This window comes from Astyanax mexicanus, chromosome 15 (assembly GCF_023375975.1).
Source record: "Astyanax mexicanus isolate ESR-SI-001 chromosome 15, AstMex3_surface, whole genome shotgun sequence".
Classification (NCBI taxonomy): domain Eukaryota; kingdom Metazoa; phylum Chordata; class Actinopteri; order Characiformes; family Acestrorhamphidae; genus Astyanax; species Astyanax mexicanus.
This window is the reverse complement of record NC_064422.1, coordinates 39,314,946-39,328,169: the sequence shown is the minus strand read 5'-3', so window position 1 is coordinate 39,328,169 and position 13,224 is coordinate 39,314,946. Positions and strand designations below refer to the sequence as shown.

The 13,224-nt window shown below is 37.9% G+C and overlaps 1 protein-coding gene across 3 annotated transcripts in view; it reads left to right on the top strand.

The window, feature by feature from the left end:
• foxn2b (forkhead box N2b) overlaps positions 1-9,924 on the top strand; it is a 38,011-nt gene extending 28,087 nt beyond the window's left edge. For all 3 annotated transcript variants that reach the window (XM_049464569.1, XM_022670346.2, XM_049464570.1), the window contains 4 exons: positions 882-1,006; positions 2,269-2,324; positions 2,687-2,755; positions 6,399-9,924. In XM_049464569.1, the coding sequence (XP_049320526.1) occupies positions 882-1,006; positions 2,269-2,324; positions 2,687-2,755; positions 6,399-6,748 (600 nt within the window). In that variant the 3' untranslated portion in view covers positions 6,749-9,924. The remainder of the gene's footprint in view (positions 1-881; positions 1,007-2,268; positions 2,325-2,686; positions 2,756-6,398) is intronic.
• Positions 9,925-13,224: the final 3,300 nt, after the last annotated feature.

The window sequence follows — 13,224 nt, the reverse complement described above, 5'->3', positions numbered from 1 at the left end:
AAATAATATAGCATAAAATAATATAATGCAGCAAATAATATTGCAGAATATTTAGTGTGTGTATATAAACTGCAACTAAAACAATTATACAATAAATACACCTAAAGCTTCACAGTAAATAATAGACTACTTTTAAGACAGAACAGCCCTATTGTCACGATATGGATTTTTAATATCATGATATTTCTGTGTCACGATATATTGTATACGATATAATATTGCCCACCCTTAGTAGAGAGTGGGATAAATGGAGCTCTACCTTGTTCTGCCTTACTCTACCCAACGTGAACACACACCAAACTGCTTCATATACTGGTAAAGCTTAGTGCTGCGAATCTGAAACCTGAAAAACGTTAGAGAAGCTTAAACTGATAAAAATTTAAATTGATCTGATATTTTATTATTGCATTTTAAAAACAGGATAGATTTGTAATTATTAGATAACAGTATTGCAATATAATGGATTCTAACTCCTGTATTGTGAAACATAGCATATTGTGAAGTTCTAGCCAATACACAGCCCCGTTATATTCTTGAAAATCATAAAATATTTTTCAGTGTTTTGTCATATTGCCATATCACCCACCCCTAATGCACATTGGCGCAGACACACACACACATGCACAGATGCTTTAAAATGTGTGTTGTGTGTTGCTGTGCTGGTTTGGGGGATTTTGCAGAAGTGTATCATGTATGAGTGATCAGCGCGCTGAAGCATCTGGTAGCGTGTTGTTGTGGAGCAGGTGTGTGGTTATGTGAGTAAGCCATGCAGTGGAATACAGTCATAGTAGGCTATTTCCTGAAAGCTCTGTCCCAATCTGCATTTGCTGATGTCAAACTGGTTTCTTGGAATTTTAACCCCTCCCCCCTCTTTGATTCAGACCAATGGGAAAGGCTCGCTGTGGTGCGTCCATCCGGAGTTCCGGCCCACTCTGATGCAAGCGCTGAAGAAACTGCATTTCCCAAATGCACACGCCTTCTACACCCCACCTGCCTCCCCTCCCAGGTACACTCCGCTCTGTACTTTTAGAGTTACAGGCTGAGGACAGCGTTAGTCTGGATCTTTCACTTTCATTTCTACGTTTTGTTTGTTTAACTGCCATTATAGCCAAGTGTTTTTGATTGCTAATGAATGTCTCAATCAGCTGAATCAGTTACATATTTTATAAGAGAGCACTTAAACATTATGAGTTTCTTTGATTTTACCAAATTGAAAACCTCTGGAATATAATCAAGAGGAAGATGGATGATCACAAGCCATCAAACCAAACTGAACTGCTTGAATTTTTGCACCAGGAGTAAAGGCATAAAGTTATCCAAAAGCAGTGTGTAAGACTGGTGGAGGAGAACATGATGCCAAGATGCATGAAAACTGTGATTAAAAACCAGGGTTATTCCACCAAATATTGATTTCTGAACTCTTAAAACTTTATGAATATGAACTTGTTTTCTTTGCATTATTTGAGGTCTGAAAGCTCTGCATCGTTTTGTCATTTCAGCCATTTCTCATTTTCTATAAATAAATGCTCTAAATTTGGGGGAAATGATGTCTGTAGTTTATAGAATAATAAAAACGTTTTTATTTATTTATTTTTTACTTTAATTGTTGATGCACAGGTTCTATTGTTCATAGCAAGACATGTTGGATCACTAATCTTTGTAAATTTGGAAAATTTGGTAAAAACCCTGTAAGTTTTAATATTGCAAATATCACAATGATATATTGTCGCTGTCACCCAAAGACCTTTCAGTACAATTCAATGTAAATATATTTTATTCCAATCAATTTTATTTTTATAGTCCATTCATTATGAAAAGTTTGAAACAATGTAAAGAACATCCTTCTAGGACACTTTGTAGTACTATATAAATTACAAACTGTAGTCCTGTATCTGCATACTTTATTATCCTGATTTCTCCAATGGTCAGGGACCCACAGGATAGAAAACCACTGAGTATTAAAGAAGATAATTGGATAATGGCTGTAGAAACTATGGTCATATAATGGTCGTAGTGTAATGCTTGATTGCTGTATATATTGTATATTTAGACACTCCTCAGTAATTAAAAATATATCTTGGTTAGAATGGCAGTGAATCATCATGCATGACGTTTCTGTGTGTCTGTAATTGACTTGAACTGTTACAAGGTCAGAGATTGCTAGTACAGCAGTACAGTAAAGCTACAGTATGTGCTACAGTGTACTGTGTGCTCTGTGTGTGTGTTACACTACATTAAAGCATCGCCGCTCTGTTTCTGTCTCCGCAGTGCCTCGTCTCCACCTCGTCACCTGTTCCCGCTGGAGCAGGGCTACTCTATGAAAGGTAAGTGGACCTGACTCTGGATCCTCAGTGCATTAATTCTGTTCTGAAGGACTTTAAGCGGGTCATATCCTTCACACACCATTAGCAGACGTATCATTACACATTTAAGCATATCACTCATCTCGGCTGCTTTTGTTCAGTTCATCCTCCGCCGGTCCACACGGCCCGCAAACGCCATCCCTCGCCTCGATTTTGTAACCTTGACAACCAAGGCACTGGTGCTTTTGTAATGAGGGATCGCTCTGGCTGCAAGTGACTCATTCACTTATACACACACACACACACACACACACACACTCACAGACTAGTGCGCACTGACAGTCGCAAACCTGTGTCCATCCAATGTTTCTTTCTCGTTTCAGAATCTGATTTTGATGCTGCCACTGCCATGATGCTCTTAAAGTCTGCCTCAGAGCAGAACATTGACCCATGTAAGAGAACACCATCGTACAGATCTCATCCATCTCTCTGCCTCCTCCCATCCCCTCCTCCCCCTTTTCTTTTGTCTTGCATCTGTTTTATGTCCTCAGCGTGAATGTGAATACATGTTTACAGTCTAAATGTGAAAGTGGATTATACACCTGCTTTTTGCCTGTGCTCGAGCTGAGAGATGCATTTAAATATTGATATATAAAACTAAAACTAGTTCAATACAATAGTTATGTCGTAAAAAAAGTGCTAAACAGTAAAAAGCATCAATATATACAGTGAGTCCAAGAAGTATTTGATCCCTTGTTGATTTTCTTCGTTGGCCCACTAATAAAGACATGATCATTCTATACTTTTAATGGTAGATGTATTCTTACATGGAGAGACAGAATATTAAAAAGAAAATCCAGAAAATAAATCTAAGGAATATATATTAATTGATTTATATTTCATGGAGTGAAATAAGTATTTGATCCCTTAGTATTCATTAGCAGTTCTGGCTTTTACAGACCAGTTAGACACTCCCAATCAACTTGTTACCTGACCTGAAGCCACCTGTTCTCACTAATCACTTGTGTGAAAAACACCTGTCCACAGAATCAGACAGATCACACAGATTTCAAGTCTCCAACATGGGTAAAACCAAAGAGCTGTCACAGGACCTCAGAGTCAGAATTGTTGACCTTCACAAAGCTGGAATGGGCTACAAAAAGATTAGTAAGGTGTTGGATGTGAAAGTAACAACTATTGGTGCAATTATCAGAAAGTTTAAAGAGTATAACATGACAATCAACAGACCTTGGCCCGGTGCTCCAAAGAAGATTTCGCCTCGTGGGGTGGCAATGATGCTGAGAACGGTCAGAAATTGTCCTGCAACCACTCGGCAGGAGTTAGCAAATGACCTGAAGGCAGCTGGGACCACAGTTTGCAAGGAAACAATTGGCAACACTTTGCGCAACAATGGATTCACATCCTGCAGTGCCCGAAAGGTACCCCTGCTAAAGAGAGCACATGTGGAGGCGCGCCTCAAGTATGCCAATGATCATTTGAAAGATGAACCAAGTTATCGGGAGAAGGTTTTGTGGTCAGACGAGACCAAAATTGAACTTTTTGGCCTCAACTCCACCCGCCATGTGTGGAGGAAGAAAAATGCTGCCTATGACCCCAAGAACACTGTGCCCACCGTCAAGCATGGAGGTGGAAGCATAATGTTTTGGGGGTGTTTCTCTGCCAAGGGTACAGGGCTACTTCACCGCATCAATGGGAAGATGGATGGAGCCATGTACCGCACAATCCTGAGGGACAACCTCCTCCCCTCTGCCAGGGATCTGAAAATGGGCCGTGGTTGGGTCTTCCAACATGATAACGACCCTAAACATACAGCAAAGGATTGGCTCAAGAAAAATCACATTAAGGTCATGGAGTGGCCCAGCCAGTCGCCAGACCTCAATCCGATCGAAAATCTATGGAGGGAGCTGAAGGTCAGAGTTGCCAAGCGACAGCCCACCAACCTTCATGATTTAGAGAGGATCTGCAAAGAAGAGTGGGCCAAAATTCCCCCTGGTGTGTGTGCTAAACTTGTGGTTAACTACAACAAACGTCTCACCGCTGTGCTTGCAAACAAAGGCTTTGCCACTAAGTATTGAGTGTGTTTGGCAAGAGGGATCAAATACTTATTTTCCTCATTGAAATACAAATTAATTAAAATATATTCTTTAAAATTATATTCTGGATTTTTGTCTTGATATTCTGTCTCTCCATGTTAGAATATATCTACCATTAAAAGTGCAGAAGGATAGTGTCTTTATTAGTGGGCAAACAAAGAAAATCAGCAAGGGATCAAATACTTCTTGGACTCACTGTATATATATATAAAACATCTTAGAAATCCACATGTTAATATAGTTTATAATGCATAAGATAATTAATGTCATAACTTATTATTACTATTTATAACAGTAGTTAATACATTATTAAACGTTACTAAATTTGAATGCTTAAAAATGTTGTTAATCATAAGTAATTGAGACATTTGTTTAAAAGTTTGTAATGATTTATTATGTCTTAACTAGTATCAATTAATAATTAGTTTAGACATTCTGTCATAATAGTAACCAATGTTATCAAACACTTGCTGTGGTTCCTCACAGTAGCAGAAAACACAATAAATTAAAACAGTAATATCGAAATTAAAGAATTCACACATGACCTACACTAGGCACACCGTTAAAACTGAAAACAAGCGCTGGATGTTAATCAACACAGATTTCTCTCCTGAAAAACTTTTTTTGGGGAGAGAAAAGTGCTTTCATTTATTTACATTAAGCTTAGATTTCCAATATTTTTAACAGCGCAGTTAGCAGCAGCGCTAGCCTGACAGCGCTACACTGAGGTAAGCCAGGGCGATATTAGCTAGTGGTTTTATCCCACATAGCTTGTTTTAACACGGTAAACACGCAGACTACAGTTCGATATATTCACCTCTGACTGGCGAAAGAGCTAGCGTTGTGGTTAGCGGCTAATGCTAACACTGCTCCAGCCTTAGCACTGGAGAAATGTCACTAAAATCTTCACTCGGTGGCTTTACTGTTTTTTACAACCTGACTGATAGAATTCATACATAAGGCGCACTGACGATTTTTGGTACGCTAGGCACTCTAAACTCCCTTAGACTCACCCACTAAATAGAATTACCAATGTTTACCACTGCTTAATTACTCCACATGGTGGCACTATAATCAAATGAATAGGGCAAATCTACGGTGAAAAAAACTGGTTGTGAAATTCTGTGAAACTGACACAAAAAAAAAATCTATAATTCCTGGTATTTGATTACTTAGGAGTATTTTATCCTCTTTAGTAAAACAGATGCTGTGAAGTATCGTAGAGAATTGTCTTGTAATATATATTAAGTAGAATAAGTACTACGCATTGTGATATCGTATTGTGTGATGCCCTGTGATTATGACTCCTAGACTACACTAGATACAGCTCTGTAAAAATTAAGAGACCACTTTAGTTTCTGAATCAGTTTCTCTGGTTTTGCTATTTATAGGTTTATGTTTGAGTAAAATGAAAATTGTTGTTTTATTTTATAAACTACGGACAACATTTCTCCCAAATTCCAAATAAAAATATTGTCATTTAGAGCATTTATTTGCAGAAAATGAGAAATGGTTGAAATAACAAGAAAAAGATGCAGAGCTTTCATACCTAAAATAATGCAAAGAAAACAACAAGTTCATATTCATAAAGTTTTAAGAGTTCAGAAATGAATATTTGGTGGAATAACCCTGGTTTTTAATCACAGTTTTCATCATGCATCTTGGCATCATGTTCTCCTCCACCAGTCTTACACACTGCTTTTGGATAACTTTATGGCTTTACTCCTGGTGCAGAAATTCAAGCAGTTCAGTTTGGTGGTTTGATGGCTTGTGATCATCCATCTTCCTCTTGATTACATTCCAGAGGTTTTCAATTTGGTGAAATCAAAGAAACTCATGATCAGCGCTGTAACTATGAATAGGAAATAGTGTATGTATGTATACTCCGCTGTTGGCTTAAGGACAGATGGATAATATACGAATCCAAATTCAATATTTTAATTAATATTTTTCTGTGTATCTTTTTGTCTCTTTGTCTCAGGTGATCAAGAGGGTCCTATAGACCTGTCGCGGCGAGACCTCGTGGTTGTGAGTCGGGATCCGAAGCAGGACCACACCTACAGCAGCAGCCTCGTGTCCCATTCACAACAGCAGCCGCCTCGTCTGGCCGCGCACGAGGAGCAGGACAGGAGCGCAGCACATGCCGCCGCCGCCCTCAGCGGCCACACCGTCATACGCAGCCTCCCGTCGGCAAAGCGGGCCAGGCGAGACCCCCGGGCCGAGTTGGACGAGGAGCTGAAGGAGGCGGCTGGTTCGCTCCTGCACCTGGCCGGCATCCGCACCAGCCTGGGCGCCTCGAGACGCAAGAGCAGAAAACTCAACAGTAAATGAAGCCCGGGTTCCTCCGCCTGCTGACCCCTTTACCCCCCGCCCCCTTAATATGTGACTGGTTTCTGTGGCCTGTCCGGCCCCTCTCCTCTGGACCCCTGCTCTTTGGCGTTTGGTTTGAGAGTTTTCTTTTATTTAATTCTTTTTATTTAATTTTTTTTCTTTTCCGAAAACATGGATCAAAAAAAAAATCCCTATCATCTCATCAAACAGGCAATACTAACACATATACACAAACACACACACACACAGGAGAGAAAAGCCATACTGACGCTTTCTTTTGTTGTACGGGAAAGAGAGTTAAAAGAACGGAAAAAATGCACATTTTTCCCCAGACGATCCACCCCCAACATTACATTACATTAAGTTACATTTATGAAAATAATTTATAAGAATAATTTGTTAAGGGGGAAGAAAAGATGAACCCAGAGGAGAGGATTTGCATGCTTCCACATCTTTAAAAAACAAAAAAAAAGAAGAAAAGAAAACAACACAAACTTATTTATATACTGAGAATGAATGCATGGATTTCACAAAAACTCCCAAAACAGCTTGGGCTTCATCATAGAGAAGAAAACGAAGAAAAAAAATGCTAAATAAGAAGAAAAAAAAAGAAGCAAACGAGAAATATTAAAGTGCCATTGATTTTGGATCTTAAGACTTTGGTTGAGAAATACGATACAAAGACAAATGCAATAATTAGTTGACCTAAAATACTTGTAGTTATTTTATTTTTGTACTGCCGTTTTTTGTATTTCTGTCTGGTGAAGTGACGGGTGATGATGGCATGTCCCCCTGGAGCCCTGTGCTATCGCAGCTATGATGTCAAACCCACGTGACTTTTCACACCTCTTCATCCCGGATCTGTGTTTCCCTGAGCAGTGTGGCTGTAGTGTCATTCATACGGTCGTGGAGATTAACAGCCTGAAAAGCAAGCTGTTGCTCTTTGCATGCACGTTCACCATTTATCTGTGTGGTCAGTGTAGTCGTGTGCCATCACGTTCACGTTTCCCGCATTGATGTCCCAATATCATCAATCCCCATATCAGTAACTCCTGGCTCATAGGTCTGTGTTCTGCTTTAGCATTTGAGCAAATATAGAAAGCAACATGGTGAGGCAGAATGATTCACCCTCTTACTGTCTTCAGGAACTCATTTGTGTTACATTGTTACTCAACTGAGTTACACGGTTACTCAACTGAGTTACACAACTACTTATCTGAGTTATACTCAACTGAGTTACACAATTACTCAACTGAGTTATACTCAACTAAGTTACACAGTTACTCAACTGAGTTATTCTCAACTAGATTACACAATTACTCAACTGAGTTGTACTCAACTGAGTTACACAGTTACTTAACTAAGTTACACGATTACTTATCTGAGTTATACTCCACTGAGTTACAGTTTAGCTACACCAAAACCTATTTTAGTCACAAAAGGTCTCACTTGAGTTATACCCAGCTGAGTTAGACGAATACTTATCTGAGTTACACTCAACTGAGTTACAGTTTAGCTACACCAACATTTATTTTAGTTACAAAGGATCTCACTTGAGTTATACTTAACTGATTTAGATAATTGCTCAACTGAGTTACAATTTAGCTACTCAGAAACTCATTTTAGTTACAAAGGAATTCACTTGAGTTACACAGGAACTCATTTAAGTCACACAGTTACTCACTTGAATTACATAGGAACTCATTTGAGTTACACTGTACTTTAATTGAGTTGCATTGTTAATCAGTTGAGTTACACAGTTATCAATTGAGTTACACAGTTACTCAGTTGAGTTGCTTAGGAACTCAATTAAGTTATGCATTTACTCATTTGAGTTACTCAGTTACTCAATTAAATTCCTTAGTTGAGTTACACAGAAACTCAATTAAGTTAGCCAGTTACTCTATTGAGTTGCATAAGAACTCATTTGAGTTACTCAGTTACTCAATTGACTTACATGGTTACTCAGTTGAGTTGCACAGTTACTCAGTTGAGTTCCTCTGTTGAGTTGCATAGGAACTCATTTGTGTTACGCAGTTACTCAGGTGAGCTACGCAGTTACTCAGTTGAGTTATGCAGTTAATCAGTTGAGTTACATAGTTACTTAATTGAGTAACACAGTTACTCAGTTGAGTTACACAATAACTCATTTGAGTTGCTTAAGTCACCCTGCCAATTAAATACCCACATCGTCATCATTATCATCACCACCACCACTAATATTGCTCACATCTGGGAGTTTTTCTTGTGTTTCTGGTGCAAGCTCTTGAGAGCCTCAGTGGACAGCAGTTGGACAGTTAAAGGACAGTTTCAGGAGACTTTGGGAGCTGTGAGAACTTCTGCACCACACACAGAGACAACCTCCAGAGAGAACCTCCTTACGCTCGAGAGGAAACCAGAGACAATGCAGACTCTGGACGAACAGCAGCTGAGGGTCAGACTGGTGCAGCCAAGAGAGGAAAAAACACTCGCGTTTCTGCAGCTAACCCTTTTTTTTGGGAGGAAGTCATGGGAACAGGCCTACAGGAAGTTGAGCTGATGAGAGAGGAAGTTGAAACGTGTGGTGAAGTTGCTGAACGCAGTCAGAAGTGGGTGAGAGACTGACTGGAGCAGTCTAATTTAAAGAATGCTCTCTCTGAGACTGGATCTGACACGGATAAGACTGGATCTGCACAGCGCTGTCCCTCTACCGGACTATTTGCGGGATTCTCTGTCCAATTTCACTCAATTTGGGTTTTCGTTTCTATGGAATTCTCAAGGAAGATCTCTGACAGCTGCCAGTTCCAGCTGTCGCCACATTTTGGTTTTGTTCTTTTGGGTTTTAAGTGTTTAAGTTATGTTGTTTTTCGGGTTGTTTTCAGACTTGATCTGCCTAAATAAGAAAGTAAGAAATAGCATTGCCATTTATTTCTAATTATGCCTATATTAAACCCTAATACATCCCTTAATCAGGAACCACTGCACCTGGTACTCAGGCTTGGACATAATGAATTGTTGGGTGTGGGAGAAAATATTGGTATTGCGATATATTGTATGATTTTTGTTTGTTATATATTATCGATGTGTGGCATCTAATATGGATATTTTTATTGAAACATAAGAATTGCCTAAGACCCAAGAGTAACACAGTTGCCATTAAATATCATAGAGAATTGTCTTGCAATATATTGAGTATATACAGCTCTGGGAAAAAAATAAGAGACCACTTCAGTTTCTAAATCAGTTTTTCTGATTTTGCTCTTTATAGGTAAATGTTTGAGTAAAATCAACATTGTTGTTTTATTCTATAAACTACGGACAACATTTTTATCAAATACCAAATAAAAATATTGTCATTTAGAGCATTTGTTTGCAGAAAATAAGAAATGGCTGAAAAAACAAAAGCAAAAAAGTTCATATTCATAAAGTTGTAAGAGTTCAGAAATCAATATTTGGTGGAATAACCCTGGTTTTTAATCACAGTTTTTATGCATCTTGGCATCATGTTCTCCTCCACCAGTCTTACACACTGCTTTTGGATAACTTTATGCCTTTACTCCTGGTGCAAAAATTCAAGCAGTTCAGTTTGGTTTGATGGCTTGTGATCATCCATCTTCCTCTTGATTATATTCCAGAGGTTTTCAATTTAATTTTGGTAAAATCAGAGAAACTCTTCATTTTTAAGTGGTCTCTTTTTTTTTTTTCCAGTGCTGTATATGGAGTTTGTTATCCAATCAGAACAGTGGGTACAACACTGCTATCTAGTAATAGAGAAAATGAACCACTTCTGACACCAATTCTGACACATTTACATGTGCTAATAATTCTAAATCGATGCTGTGTTTTTATGAATGAATACGGTATTGCAAAACTAAATAATATTAAGATATAATACAATATTGATATCAATATTTTCTTACAGGCCTTTAGAATGACTGAGCCTATTGAACAAAAGCCTGATACAGCTACTGATACAGATTTAAACCCAGGTGACGGTGGAGTCCTGATGTCGATCCCTGATGATGGGGGTCTTTAAAACCTCCCCAATTTAATTCTACTACTTAAACTGCCTGCCATTGTGAAGTTCAGTTGATGCCCAGATATTCTCACCAAGGCTGCCAATTACCCCTGATCTGTATATAGTGATAAACCCAGAATGCAAGTATTATTATTATTATTATTATTATTATTATTATTATCATCATGGAGAGGGCTGTGAGGACGGGACAGAGTTGTAGTATTACGTTTGAAGGTTATTAAAGCAGTCACTTGCTTCTCCCAGATTATTGATATGATAATAATGATAACCTCATGATACAGGAGAGTGATGATTATTTCCCTGTTATTATTATTTCTATTATTTCCCATTTCCCAATTCAGAGCTGCCAATCCAATCAGTTTGCTCACATTTGTCTGCCATGTCTGTCTGACAGACTCAACCTTTTGGTTTTGTAAGCTAACCTCTGTTAATAAAATGTTTATAAAGTTTATTTTTGCCAAAGATATGCAATTGTTGCATTATATATGGTATTACAGAAATAAAAAAAAGTTTCTTTTATGCCTGTCTGTCTTTGTGATTCAAATGTATTAAAATTTAGAACAGGTCTGTGAGTTATTCAAAACATGAAATTCTTTGCAAAAAATCATTCTCTCACATCTCAAAGAGATCTAGCTAGCTTCAGAATGAGCTGTTTAAGGGCTCTGTCACTTTTATGCGAATAAGCAGTGGCTGGCCACATCATGTATATGTTGAGCATTCACTACACATTAGTGTTAGCTTGTGCTAAATGACAAAACAAGCCACTTCATGCTTAACTGTAATGTAAGCACAAAACTCATTATTTGAAAGTACTTACTTTCAGTAGTATCTCCCTCAACTGCTGACTTTCCACAGACAGTAGTACAGATCCCTCCCTCAGATGAAGTCTGCTGGCTAATACTGTCCCAAGTTCTCAAGCAGCAGACAGAAATGGATGCAGCATTGTCCTTACTGTGGCCTAAGCTTTTGTTCTTAATGGCATTTTCCCCCTTACATTACTTTTACTTTTATAGTATAAGTAGTTTTGAAAGCAGTACTTTTACACTTTTCCTTAAAGAGTAAAAAGCTATTCTATAAACTACAAACAACATTTCTCCCAAATTCCAAGTAAAATATTGTAATTAGAGCATTTATTTGCAGAAAATGAGAAATGGATGAAATAACAAAAAAAAAGCTCTCAGACCTCAAATAATGCATAAAAACAAGTTCATATTCATAAAGTTTTAAGAATTCAGAAATCAATATTTGGTGGAATAACCCTGGTTTTTAATCACAATTTTCATGCATCTTGGCATCATGTTCTCCTCCACCAGTCTTACACACTGCTTTTGGATAACGTTATGCCAATCCTCTTGATTATATTCCAGAGGTTTTCAATTTGGTAAAATCAAAGAAAATCATCATTTTTTTCCCAGAGCTGTAGATTATTAATTCACTGTACAAATATACTGTTTAAATATACTGTTAAATGTGGTTAATCAGTTTCACCTTAAACAAAATTTACCTAAAACAAAAACAAGCAATTAAATGAGGTTTGTTCAACTCAAATTATAATATTTAGAATTAATTTCATTAGGAGGGCTACATAATTTCATTTGAATTAAGCCAGTTTGAACAATAGTTAATGAGTTAATAAAATTTATTTTATCACTATACGAACAAAAAACAAAAACACTGTTAAATATTGTTATTCAGTTTAATGTACGGGAAAAAAATATATATGGTAACAACAATTTGGTTTGTATTTTATTCTTTAAAGTTACATAAAAATCATTAGACTAAACAGATACAAATAGTTGTAATAATTACCTAAAGAATAAGCTGAATAAAGCCAGTTCAGCCAGTGCTATTTGCTTTTATTTGAACAATAGCACCACCTGCTGGTTATATTTATTTAAAAAGAATACATGTTTTATTCAGTCAGTGACAAGTGTCCTTTGTCTAAATGGCATTTAATAACTACAACCTGCAGGTTGATGCCAGTTTGTGGTATTTGGTGCAAAATATTGTTTGTTTTGTTGTTGTTTTTTGTTTTTTTCTGAGTGCTTTTCTCTTTCCACCAGGCCCTTGACCTGCAGCCTTGAACTTCAGGCCTTGGTACGAGCCATATCTTCATACCAGATTCCTCTTCCTCTCGCTCTCTGTATTTGTGTGTGTGTGTTTTCAAGCTAAGGAGTCCAGCTGCATCTGCTAAACACACACACACGCACACACACACACACACACTCACAAAAACATCACTTACTCCCACCCGAGCTTTGAAACACTGAAATTGTTCAAAAAAAAACAATATGAACAACTGTCTCTCTGTCTTGTTGCCCAACAGCAGTGCAGGTGCACAGATATGCTGCGGATTGACCCCAGGCCCGGTCAGTTAGCTGGATCCAGGGCCTCGATGCTGCCATTAGTGCCAGTTCAATCAAGGACGCAGCAGATATTAGGAAACACTGCTGAAGGT